The 13,491-nt window shown below is 40.4% G+C and overlaps 1 protein-coding gene across 1 annotated transcript in view; it reads left to right on the top strand.

Annotated features, from left to right (window-relative positions):
- The first annotated feature begins 64 nt into the window (after positions 1-64).
- Positions 65-13,491, top strand: part of LOC136421330 (A-kinase-interacting protein 1-like) — a 66,683-nt gene continuing 53,256 nt past the window's right edge. The window contains exons 1-4 of the mRNA XM_066408561.1: positions 65-223; positions 11,538-11,684; positions 12,633-12,713; positions 12,846-12,950. Coding sequence (XP_066264658.1) covers positions 209-223; positions 11,538-11,684; positions 12,633-12,713; positions 12,846-12,950 — 348 coding nt within the window. The 5' untranslated portion in view covers positions 65-208. The remainder of the gene's footprint in view (positions 224-11,537; positions 11,685-12,632; positions 12,714-12,845; positions 12,951-13,491) is intronic.

Here is a 13,491-nt window from a genome sequence, read left to right as displayed (position 1 = left end):
ATATTTAATTTTTTTAACAAAGTTTGTACTCTACTCTACTCATAATATTGCGCATGCGTATAGTTAGCATTCTTGACAGAACCCGGAACCAGTTTGTTTGTGGCAACGCGCGCGTCTTTCGAGTCTGTGAGAATATTTGTCTGGATCATTTCTAGATCATATTTCACTCAAAACCTGCCAGTGAAGGTACTTAGGAGGAAGGAAAACCATGCCAAATGATAAGGTCAGTTTATTGATATCGTATTCTTTGTGTTTTCTACCGACAAATCGGTTATCACTGACATGTATCGGGTCAAAGTTCGAGTTCAGCGTCTAGACGAAACTGGGCACCCTCGAGGCGAAGGTGGAGTTGTCTTGTCTTGTCGTGATACTAGACAAAACCCCGCGTGGGGCATAGTGTCTAGGACTTATGGTCAGAGGCCTTACCCAAGTGTGGCCGGTGGTGGTGGTGCACGCCGTCAACAAGAAAAAAAAGTGGTGCAAAAATAAACGAACAAAGTAGTGCTGTACATAATGCCACACTAGGTATAGGCTCCTCCCCTTACAGCTGGGTGAAGCCGGGGTAACCATAATACTTGGCCACCCCAGCTTTAAAGCTATCTGTAGTCTTGGTTTCGATAAGATGTTGCGGAAGTGCATTCCATTCTATGACTGTTTTTGGGAAAAAGCTGCCTCGGTATGTTTCTGTCTTACAGGCGACTGTGGTAAAACGTTGCTGGTGTCCTCTGGTTATGTTAGTATTTCTTGTGAGGATATTATGGATGGGGATAGCAATAAGGTTATTGACAGCTTTGTACATAAGTGAAAGGCGAGCAACTTGTCTGCGCTGTTGAAGGGTGGGCCAACCGAGGGTTTGCAGAGTGTGTGTAATGCTGGTAGTCAAACGGTAGTCGCCAGTGGCGAACCTGGCGGCACGCCTCTGTACTGCTTCTAACTTGTCCTCGAGTTTGTTTGTTTGTGAATGTATGCGTTTGTGGGGGTCCCACACAGAGGACGCATATTCAAGTTTGGGTCAGTCAGTCAACCAGTTCTTTATCCACTGAAGTGTTTTACCTCTTATACCATAATAATCTAGCTTCCTAAGTAACCGCATGTGAGGGACACTGTCGAATGCCTTTGCAAAATCAAGTATGGCCATATCAACTTGTGTACCTTTGTCAAACCAGGAAAAAAGTCCGTGAAGGGTAGTAATAAGTTGAGACTCGCAGGAATGATTGGTCCTGAACCCATGTTGTGTTGGCAATAAGATGTTATGTTCCTCTAAATGTTTCATGGTAGCTGAGTACATTATATGCTCTAGGAGTTGTGTATTTATATCAATTTCGTTTGTTTTTGGTATATAAATTCCATTGTTTCCTGCTTCAGCTAGGTATAGTAATGTTACTAAGGTTTACCATTTATCTGCTATCATTTTATCTATATTTTATTTTACTGCTATAATACAAGGAGGTTAAGGTCTCATTCATGAGTTTTTTCGCCCGTTACATGTTATAATACGTGTTTTACATGGGCGCGTTCGTAATGAAGATATAGAAAATGTGCCAATGTTTTTCATTCCATGTTGAGAACAGTTCCCACTAATCCTCGACGACGGGGAATGAGCCAGAGAGAGAGCTGAGAACAGTTACCCTGGATTATGTAAAAAAATTGACAACATTTTCACTACACACAATCTCTTTTTATAGCAATTACAAACTGCAGTTGGCTACACCCCCAACTTTGCCGAACTTTGCCTGCTAATTTCTTCAGTTACAAACAAGCTTCCATCAGTTTGACGCGTGAGATCAGCTGGGCTAGCTAAAAGGATATTTCCCACCAATATAGACACACGTTCATGCAGCCGTTCATGGGGCACGGATTCTTTTAGGGTACCCACTCGGAGTAATACAGAAGTGAGACCTTAAATAGACATATTTAACCTCCTTGTATAATATTACATGTACTTCTATGAACTTCTTTGGTTTCCATGCACCAGCTAATACTGTAACTTTAATTTATCACACTTCGATACTCTCGACTAGATTTTGTATATTGGTTAACCATGATATCTCAATCTGCGTTAGTATGTACTTTGAGCTGACTCGGCGCTGCAGATGTGCCACCGCTTCAAAGGTGAATAAAGTTCAAAGATGGCCAGGGATATTTGTTTCAGTAGTTGTGTACTTCACTACTCTAACCTCTCAAATAGAAGTACCCCCTGGAATAGAAGTACCCCCCGGACAAATCTTCAAAATGTAATATAAGTACCCCCTGGAATAAAAGTACCCCCCGGAAAATTTCAAAAATCGACAGTCGAGGCTAGGTAAACTGTGTCCATACATGTACAACTGTCACTGTCAGAGGGATATAAGATAATAAGCAGGTAGGTAACTTATATTAAGTCAATTATGCCATACCTATTAAGTATATAGATATTGAACAGAATAACTGTCCATAGCTTGTTCAAATCATGATGATCTTCCTCGCCTCTTCGTAAAATATAATAGTAATAGGAAAATTTCAAAAATCGACAGTCGAGGCTAGGTAAACTGTGTCCATACATGTACAACTGTCACTGTCAGAGGGAAATAAGATAATAAGCAGGTAGGTAACTTATATTTAGTCAATTATGCCATACCTATTAAGTATATAGATATTGAACAGAATAACTGTCCATAGCTTGTTCAAATCATGATGATCTTCCTCGCCTCTTCGTAAAATATAATAGTAATATTGAAAAATTGGGCATAGGTTCCCCGCTATGACCCCTAACCGGGGGCCACGGTACTTTCAAATTCAACAAGTGAAAATGTACATGATACATGCTTTTTCTACTTGGAACTTGAAGCAAGTGATCAAAGAAAATTGTTATATCATTTTATTATGACTGACAATCAGTGACATATAACAAAAATCATCAGAGTACTTAAAAATGTACCTGATCATATTTTCTAAAGACATCAACCACAAAAAAACACAAATATGAACACAGTCCTTCCACAAAAGAAATATGTCTATAAACTTTTGCTCCAAAGCGTCGAAAACAATGTGAGACGCTCGGATTTCGAGTTCCCGCGGTAAATCCCACAATATTGAACAGAGATCGACTGTAAAAGTAGCTCAACGTCACAGACCGCACATACTAAGAAGTTACCCATTACGTGTTGACACTAGAAACCCGCGATAAATTGGGAAAATCTTACGATAATTTAAAAAAATGAACCCTCTGAAAATAAATATGGCCTTGTGTGTCTATCGTTGCCCAAAAAATATAATATTTCCATGCGTTTACGGTATCATTTTAAAGATCGGTATCCGCACTACGCAATATGCTGCTAGTTTTACTGTCGCCATGCCTGAGAGTGGCGGCCATGTTTCGCGATTTCGCGCTGTTGTTTACCGAATCATATCGGACATATTTCTGCCGTTTTAGAGATTTTGTGGCCTCAAAACACATATTACAAGGGAAGTTAATTTATAAGTTATGATTGTTGTTTTAACGTGTTACATGTCTTCTGCGAACAAATAATTCTTCCGCCGCGCTGCCGATACTACGGATATAGTGGTCAGGAAATTATTATTCCCCGTGCAGGCGTGCACCCTACTCCACACGTTTTTGATCAGCGTGCTTTGGTTTACGATATAAACAGAGACTATCAAAGTTATTTATATGAAAATTGTATTTTAAAATGTCAATGTCGCGTCTTTTTTTCCGGTTTACTTTGTAGCGTCATAGCGATATCGACCGATATGTTACGAGTGCCGCCAGGATACTTTTCACAAGGCCGTCAAAGCGGCGAGAAAATCAACGCCGGTAGGCCGAAAAATAGCGAATTACGAGCAAAAATACCGGGGAAATATGGGCAGATAAACCTTAACTTACGATTTTAGAGGGATTCCTGGTTTGCAAAGCCTCAATTTTTCAAAAAATAATAAACGTACCGTCTAGAATAAGAACATACCGGGTGGAACTACAGGCGAAAAAAAATAAACGTACCGGTACGTTTATTTGAGAGGTGAGAGTAATGGAAGTCTTTTTACCAATAAACCAATATTGTCAAAAACGACCTTGCTAAAACCAAGACTAAGTTGTTGTTGTTGTTGTTGTTGTCCTAGCCGTGGCAACTAACAAAGCTGTTTTTGCTTGATACAAAGTATTACATATACTTTCCCTAAGAAGGGAAAGTAATATCAAGCAAAAACACCCTTTGTAAGTCACCACGGCTACTTCTACTAGTATAAGTAACATGTATAATACATGTTACTTATACTAGTAGAAGTAGCCGTGCTTGATATTACTGTCTAACCTTTTCGTACAGAGGGCAGTGGTACAGGGGTAAGGGGAAAACCCTGTATAGGTACCCGTATAGGTACCCGTATACGGTATAGGTATACCGGTCAGCATTCGAAATACCCGTCTGCAATCTGCAAAATGCAGAAAGATTTTCAAGATTGCAGAAGAAAAATTAAACAATCTGCAATTTTGCAGAAGAAGAAAAAATCAGACTCGGGATTCAATGGCTCTCAATTCAGGAGATTATAATTTACTAGTAAGCAAACTAGCGGCGCTGTAAACTGAAACCCACAGCGCTGCGTTTCGTGCGTTCCGACTGCCAGTGCTACTTGAGGTCAGTTTTTTGGGGGGTTTCGACACTTTCCGTGATAACTTCGTGAGTCATGTGAGAAAATGTCAAATTCGTGCATTTCCGTCAACCCTCACTAATCTCAGCGGTCACGATTTCGAGGTCGGTAAAAGTCGGGAAAACAACACCCGGATGTTTCTTGCGTAAAGTATGTCGCAAGCTGTGATTTCTTCAGAGCCCGAACTTGGGGCATGGGCGCGATGACAGAAGGAAAGAAACGGTGGCCACTACATTAGTCTGTGGTCCTTGAAGCCCAGATGGCAGCGATGAGGTTGAGAACTATTCGGATAGACATTGAACACCGCCTTGTGTGGAAAAGGCTCAACATTTCTCCTGTGCCGAGACAGTGGGGAGGGGGGCAACCAGCCACCCACCGTGAAAAACTAACATCGCCGGGCCGTCTCTGGAGTCTCCCCGAATATCCGAAGTCGGAGTCCGATGTTTGAAACCGATAGCTATGTTTCAGATTTATACAAAAAACTACACAGGGGCCAAGGTTTGCGTAAAGCCATTTTATATTGAATTTTACATTTTTTTCTCGGTTTTCGTCATTTTTTTCAGTGGGCCGTGGCTGTGTCACAGGTCGTGCGATCTAATTTATTAATTATGATACGAATCAGAACACGTATTTCTCACAAGGATATAATGCCCTTGTCCTCCTTATCAGGCAGGCTGTTGAATTTGATTTTAATTTTAATACACATACTGAAATAATGAAAACGAATATTTGATTTGATTGATATTGAATAAAAATTAATATGCTTTTGCTGTTGCAATTTTCGCTATTTATATGAATATTTTTCACACACATGCATGTTATTCCTCTTTAAAACTTTGCTAGTGATAATCAAAGATAGAGTGAGAGACTAAAGAATTAAAGTTGCAGCAATATTGCAAAGCTAGATATAATGTAAATAAGTAGGCACTATTAAGTTGAGAAGGTTGTAGTATGGAGGCATGTGTATTTGCAGAAAATATTTTCAACTTGCAGAAAAAAAAATTGACATTCTGCAATATTGCAGAACACTGAAAAAAAGTATTTCTACCACTGCCGGTATACCCCATTTGGGGCCCCAACAAGCCAGGAAACACGCAATGACGGCCGTCATATGGGGCACCCAGAACGGCTGTTTTCTACGGTCTCTACATTGATATAAGACACAAACAGTTGACTATACTCGGTCAGAAAATAGCTGAACAATCATATTTTACGATCTTTTGATTTCTATGAAGGACTGAGGTTTGGAACATACGGAATTTGCGAAGTTCGTACCGAACGCCTGTCAGAACTTGCGAGCACCGATCTCAGAGACCTTCCAACTAAACCCGTTCTGAAAAGAAATAGAAAAGACACTCAAACTATCAACCTTTCCGCTTTTCATTATCTTCAGATGCAATACTCATGGTCTGTTTGGCTGGAGCTGCGTAAAACCTACAGGAAACACCTTTCTCGATGCACAAAAGATCCGCCATGACACATGCAAACTAGCCGCTTAGACGGAAAGTATTGCCACTTATTGCAACACAAACATTAGGCCATTCGGCGTGATTTGTCTGAATATGCCGTGCTCGGTCTCTGTCTTTAGTGTGAGACCGTTACCACAGAGATTTTCGGACACAAGCTTGAAGGCATATCTCTATACGCTCGGCAGCATGTTTCTAGAAATTGGTGTATTTTTGCACAATAGAAAGTAAACTTTTTAACAATACATTTAGGACTGTCCTGACCCAGAAAATGATCTGCAAATTTCAAATAACGATTCACTAAATTCATCCCCGCCTCCTGTAAACCCCTCTGTCCTTGATCCCCCAATAACCATTGGGGAATTAACCACTGCCATTTCTAATCTTAATGAGGTAATGCCTCCCCATATCATGACGCTGCCACCACCCAATGCTGTGGTGTAAACAATTGGATCTTCGATGTGCTAAAAATAACCTTGGATGATCTGTGTGCTAGAAATAACCTTGGGTGGTCTGTGTTCTAAAAATAACCTTAGGACCTGAGGAAACAATATATTGAATCATCATCCGCGCCCATACCAATAGGATGTCACAGCGCGCCTATGACACCAACAGGGAATTTTGGGCACTTTTTCTCTGTGACCCACTCACGTTATTAGTCCTGGTACTTGTTCCGTGGTTTTTCAATCACAATAAGTTTGTTAATAGAAAGGAAATCACACAAGCTTTATAAGGATATATAATGCATCAAAATCGGTAAAATAACAACGGAGATATGATCAACCAAAGTTAAGTTTCCGAACTTTTTGTGCGTAGTTTATTATGATAGTTTTCTAGGTTATTCAAAGAATAATAAAAGGCATGCACGTCAAACTTTCCACATGCCGTTGCCACCTGCCAGTCAGCACGTCAAGACGCGCTGAGCTGCACGCTGTGACAGAAGTTTTGTCTCTCCTTTTTTGGTATGAGTCCGTTACTACAGAGATTTTCGGGCACAATCTCGAATTGAAATGCTCAATGGCATATTTATGAATAGATATTTCGCGCAATGAAAAAATAAAAGCCATTCGCGCCAAACTTTCCACACGCCGTCGCCACGTGTCAGTCAGCACGTCAGGATGCGCTGAGCTGCACGCTGTGAAGGAAGTTTTGTCTCTACTTTTTTGGCATGAGTCTGTTACTACTGAGATTTTCAGGCACAATCTCGAATTGAAATGCTCAATGACATATTTATGAATAAATATTTCGCGCAATAAAAAAATAAAAGCCATGCACGCCGAACTTTCCACATGCCGTCGCCATGCTAAACAAAACAAACATGGCGACAAATCAAAGAAGGCTAACCCTAATTTCTTTTCAGAACGGGTTTAGTTGAAAGGTCTCCAAGATCGGTGCTCACGCGTTCTGACAGGCGTTCCGTACGAACTTCGGACGTGAAAAAAATCAGGCTCAGGATTCAATGGTGGTTCTATATATTTAGCAAACTAGCGGCGCTGTAAATAAACTGAAACCCACAGCGTCGCGCAAGCTGGTGACGTTTCGGTGCGTTCTGACTGCCTCACATACTGCCTCGTATGATCAAAAGTTTCAAGTTTTTTTCGGGGGGTTCCAACACTTTCCGTGATAACTTCAAAGACGAATCATGTGAGAAAATTTTGAAATTCGTGCAGTTCGTCCTAAACTCCAGAAGGCGGTGTTATTTTCCACTAGATTATGTATCAATGAATACATAATCAGCCAAGTTTTTACAGAATTTTGCTTATGATGAATTACACAAGGTGTGTTTTTTAAAACAATATGATACTCACTAAACTCTTGCAGACCCTACCCATGTATTCCCTATGTGTAAACATACATCTTTAATGGTGAGTATTTTTGGCATAGATGAGGGGGGTTATAAGCACAATAAGTAGGCCAATTGTTAATAAGATATAAACGAACACAAAGCAAGACAAGTTTTTCTTAACCACCCTGACATTCTTTTTGTAATCTAACTTTTGTCAGGCCTTGTCAGGCACATTGTAATAAGCCATAGGCTGAGGCTGTTTAATTTATTTAATCAGAAAATAGAGGGTCATCTGGGGAGTTTGGTAGAATACTGAATGCTTTTTGATGTGCATTGGACTAGTGGGTTCTTCATCGTATATTGTAAAAAGTATTCATTTTTACTTCCTAAAATTATCATCTATTGGAAAATATCTTCCCCCTCTGGACTTTAGGACTCCTTTAACCTCGCTTATCTCAGTGGTCACGATCTCAGGGTCGGCAAAAGTCGGGAAAACAATCCCCGGATGTTTCTAGCGTAAACAAGTATGTCGCAAGCATGCGATTTCTTCATAGCCCAAACTCGGGGCATGTGCGCGATGATAGATTTAGGAACGAAACGGTGGGCACTACATCAGCCCGTGGATCTTGAAGCCCAGATGGCAGCGACGAAGTTGAGAACTACTCAGATTGATCTTGAGCACAGCCTTGTGTGGAGAAGGCGGAACTTTTCTCCTGTGCCGAGACAGTGGGGAGGGGGGCACCCATGTGAAAAACAATAACATCGCCGGGCCGCCTGGAGTCTCCTGACTGTCCGAAGTCGGAGTCCGATGTTTAAAACCGATTTTTTACTATTATACAAAGAACTACATGTACGCAAAGGCCAAGGTTTGTGTAAAGGCTTTTTATTTAGAATTTTACATATTTTTTCCATTTTTTTTTCTGTGGGCCGTGGCTGTGTCACAGGTCGTGCGATCTAGAACTCGTATTTGTCACAAGGATATTTTGTATGCACTTGTCCTCTTCAGGCTGGTTGAATTTAATTTTAATACACATACTGAAATTATAAAATGAATTATTGATTTGACTGATATTGAATAGATACGCTTTTGCTGTTTCAATTCTCGCTATTAATTTGAATATTTTTCACACAAATGCATGTTGATCCTGTTTCAAACTTTGCTAGTAAAACTTTAAGATAGAGAATTACGGCAATGTTGCAAAGCTTGATATGATGTAAATAAGTAGGCATTATTAAGGTGAGAAGGTTGTAGTATGGAGGCATGTGTATTTGTAGAAAATATTTTCAAATTGCAGAACCAAATTTTGCAATATTGCAGAACACTGAAAAAAAGTATTTCTACCACCGAACGCTTAATGGAAAATGGCTTGCATGCCCTCATGGGTGGCATCATCAAGGGACCCCAACACTGATGCTAGCGTGCGAAAAAAAAAAGTTTGGCAAAAAAGGTTGCCTTTGTTATGAAATTTACATGGTCAGGAAGGATGAACAAAACAAAATACACAGAGTTTAGTATACCGAAAATAGGTTCTTCATTTTTGTTCTTTCAAAACTTCTTCTTGGACTTTGGAATAATATTGACTTTGGCATTCTACGACATTAGTAATATCCATTTTCCGAAATATTTTTTTTTCTTTACAGCATGTACTTTCTCATTTTGCCTCTGCTTTGTACGATTTACAGTATGGCCAAAAACTTCTTTTTCGGGTAAAAATAAAATATGATTACCGTATTTTCTCGATTAAAGTACGCACCCTAATTAAAGTACGCACCCCCGATTCGGGCAAAGTTCCAGGCAAATTTGCGGCTATTTGAAAAGTAAAATGAGAAAACCTGAATAAAGTACGCACCCCTTCTCCGGGCCGATGTCACAGTTGAAATGTCCTGACAAGTACATGTCCTGAAGGCAGTTCCAACCACAAATAATTGTTTAGAAATACTTTAATAAGTGTAGTAACTCGTTTTCTAGCAGGAACTTTTCATGTTTCATTCTTTATAAAGCACGTTGAACTCCATGGTTAACGAACGTTACCCTGCTCGGTTCATATAGCGCCGGCCGTGAGGTACAGATTTGCAAATAATCGGAGGAATCGGCGATCATTTATTATTATTCACAACACTGGGTAAGAATGATGTGATCAGAAAACACTCCCGATACTGGCAACATATAGTTATTTCTTGATATAAAATCCGAAGAACGCCACAAAATATAGTTTTCACGGTGAAATACGGCGTTACATCCAACCGAAAACTGGAAACCGCAATGTTTTCCTGCCGAGCCCTTCGCTGCCCTGACACGGCTGCCGTGGTTGGATTGCGTAATACTATGCAAATATTGCGTGACGCAATCCCGTTACGCATCTCCTATTGGCTGCTGCTAAATTTTTCGCGCCAAATGGCCGAGGCCAGACAGGTCGCATTTTCACGTCCCAGCTTGATATACCTGCCAAAATTATGCGTATTATGACGTTTATATCGGTGCATACACAGAATTTAACGGGTCAGCGTTAAAAGAAAGGAATCCTCGGTCAAATAGTCCACTTTAAGAATGGCAAAGGGTGCTTTTTTATCGAAAATTTTGCCGCCGAGGTCACCGGAAGTGAAACGTAGCTCAAAACAATAACATCGTCCCCGGGATCAGGATTTGTATTTCTTCTTCGAAAATCACAAAATACACGCATGCATGTCTTACGCATGTCTTATTTTTATGGTGTTCTTACGGTGCCGGTGTTCTTTTCGGGGTTCCTTGGGCACTGGGCTGGCAACGGCTGGGTTCTGAACCATGCCGGCGGCATGACTTGATCCGGGCGCCGGGTGTTCAGTACGCCAGATTTCTTGTGTACTCGTACTGTACGTATCTATTTTTCGTGTTAATATAAATGATGCACATACGAAACACTGTCGTCTATTGAAGTTCAACTTTATTTTCTCGCGTCAACATTCTTATCTAAACATTATATGGACAAATCGGTGCTATTCGACGGTCCCCTCGTCCGTGTTCCGGCTGGTTTCAGCTTCTGTTCCAATTTGTCAGGACGGTGACCTCAAATTAGGTACGCACCCCGACTTTCGCGATGGCCTGAGACACTTTTTGGATTTTGAAAAGTTTCAAAAGTGCGTACTTTAATCGAGAAAACACGGTATTTAAGTTTTTTATCCCGCTTGTTGGTTAGAGCCAGACAAGCGGGATGGCCTGGGATCATTCCCGGCCTGCTTGTCTCGGACGAAAATTGATGCACGTGTGTATGTCATCCATATAATCAAATCAACGCTAACGTTAAACTTAAGGGGCAATGGAAAAGGCTGAGCTGCCTACCAGGCCAGGCTATCCTATCCTACCAGGCTACTCTTTCTGGGACCAACTTGGGTCTACTCATGGAGGTTTGGGCTCTAATTTGATTTCCTTGAGAATGACTACTACTAGTACTTGTATGTCCCAGCTATGGATGGGCTGGACAGAAGGCAACAGCTGATTGTATACTACCGTAGTATTATGATATTATGAACAACTCCACAAAAGACGAAAAGAAAGCTATGTCATAAACTATCATAAATTCAAAAGTCCTCTGTCCAGTTTATTAAGCATTGCATGTGGACTAGCTATTCTTCAGGCTATAGTAATAGTTTTCTGGCAATAGTATGACTTCAGTCTCCCACTTCTGCAGGTGCTGTGTTACCATCCCGATGACCGGTGGATGTCGTGTACACTGTGTCGCACAGCACAAAGAGGTACCAGTACGCTGAATAGGGCACTGCAGAGAAAGATTGACTGGCCACAGCCTAAAGCTCCTGCAGTAGGCAGTCCCATACAGGTAAACACGGCTGGCTTCAGCTACATCTACAAATGGTTAATGAAACTTAATCTACAAGCAGATGTTGTGTGGAAGATCATAACATTTTGGGACTATCAGGCTTCTCAGACAGCCAGTTACCACAATTGTGGATAAGAGAAGCCTGGCAGTCTGAAAACATGATATTCCACCCCAACGTCTGCTTGGGGTCATACGAAAATCATATATAGATAGTTATAAGCAAAAAGATGTTAAATTTTAGATATCTTTCATTGTCTCAATCTGATAGACAATTTTTTTACTCTTCATTAAAAATTGCAACAATATAATACACAGTGGAACGACAGGCAGACAAGCTGATGTTGCGGACCACTCAACAGTACAATTACACTGAATACAACAAATTTAGGCTAAAAAAAAGCTGCTCACTTTATCATGGAGTGTTTTTCAAGTGACAAATATGACCTGTGTTGCAAGCAATTTGAAGTCTGAATGGAAACATGTTCTACTGTAAATGCCTTTAAATTTGCAGGGATCTGATTTCACGGTAAGGCGAAACTGGAAGGCTCAGGAGGTTTTGAATTTGAAGTTAAAACAATAAATAGTAAGTAGCACTGCATTCACATAATGGACACATTTTGGTTGTGTCAACATTATCAAATGTCACTGATCTATATTGTAGATAGAATGCCTTAATTAGACAATGGGGTTGGCTCTAAACTTTGTAGTGAAGAGCTTACCGCGAAAACATTGAACATACATCCATTGCAAGAATTTCAACATTAAAAGTTACTAAGACTAGTAAGAGCTCCCTTGGAAATCAGTTACCTAGTTATCTGAAGAGACTACCCTTAAGATTTCTAGATTTGATAAATAAATAAATTATGATATGTATCTGACCATTCAAAGAACTGTTACACGATGAATGATGAAAGCACAAATTTCTAAGCTAAATCAAATCTTTTGCAGGATCCTCTCCACTTCACGACAATCGATGATGCCTTTTCTAGTGTGCTACAGTACATGACAACCACCACCAGACAGTGTAGGGTAAGCACACCCCCTAGCATTGTTACCTGCTTTAGATTGCTTCTTTTTTTTTACCCTGAACAAAAATATCATATTTGTGATTGGATAAATTTTGATAACCAATGTTCACAATACACACATTGTATTTTCCAGAGGTACTACCACAGCTGTCCACCGGTCTCCAAGAACCCTGAAGATAGCCTCCACTGTAACAGGTTCCACACACCTCAGTACACAGCAGTACACAGAACAAACCCAGTCAGTTACAACTTCATACACTTTTCTGCTCTTGTGTTTGTTTGTTTGTTTGTTTGTTTGTATTGCATACCCAATAAAATCGCCCCCTGGCGTAACACACCAGATTTGTACGTACTGAACACTACAGCTGCATATCCAAACCAATTTTTTTTAATCTACTCTTGCCGGGAAGGACCTCTTACTCTTTTCGATAAGCGTTTTGGTTTCTTTTTCATGCTTGAGGTGTGGCATCTCCTCAAATAAGGGACCTCCATTTAACGCCCTATCCGAGGGACGTCCCTAAGTGAAGCTACCTGGTACTAGTACTCATTTACACCTGAGTCGACATTGGTGTAAAGTGCCTTTCCAAGGAACACAACATAGGGACCTGTCATTAATTCAAACTCAGTAGCTCCTGAGTCAACAACCCTAACCACAAGGCCACCATGCCACCTATGTTACTTTTATATTTTCCGGGAATGTCTTATCTCTATGCAGATATGTGATGAAGCTTTTTGTTTTGTGCATGTTTTTGTATAACAGTGTAAAAGTAGCCAGAATG

Source organism: Branchiostoma lanceolatum, chromosome 16, assembly GCF_035083965.1.
Source record: "Branchiostoma lanceolatum isolate klBraLanc5 chromosome 16, klBraLanc5.hap2, whole genome shotgun sequence".
Taxonomy (NCBI): Eukaryota; Metazoa; Chordata; class Leptocardii; order Amphioxiformes; family Branchiostomatidae; genus Branchiostoma; species Branchiostoma lanceolatum.
Note: the sequence above shows the minus strand (reverse complement) of the source record. Positions and strands in the feature narration are given on the sequence as shown.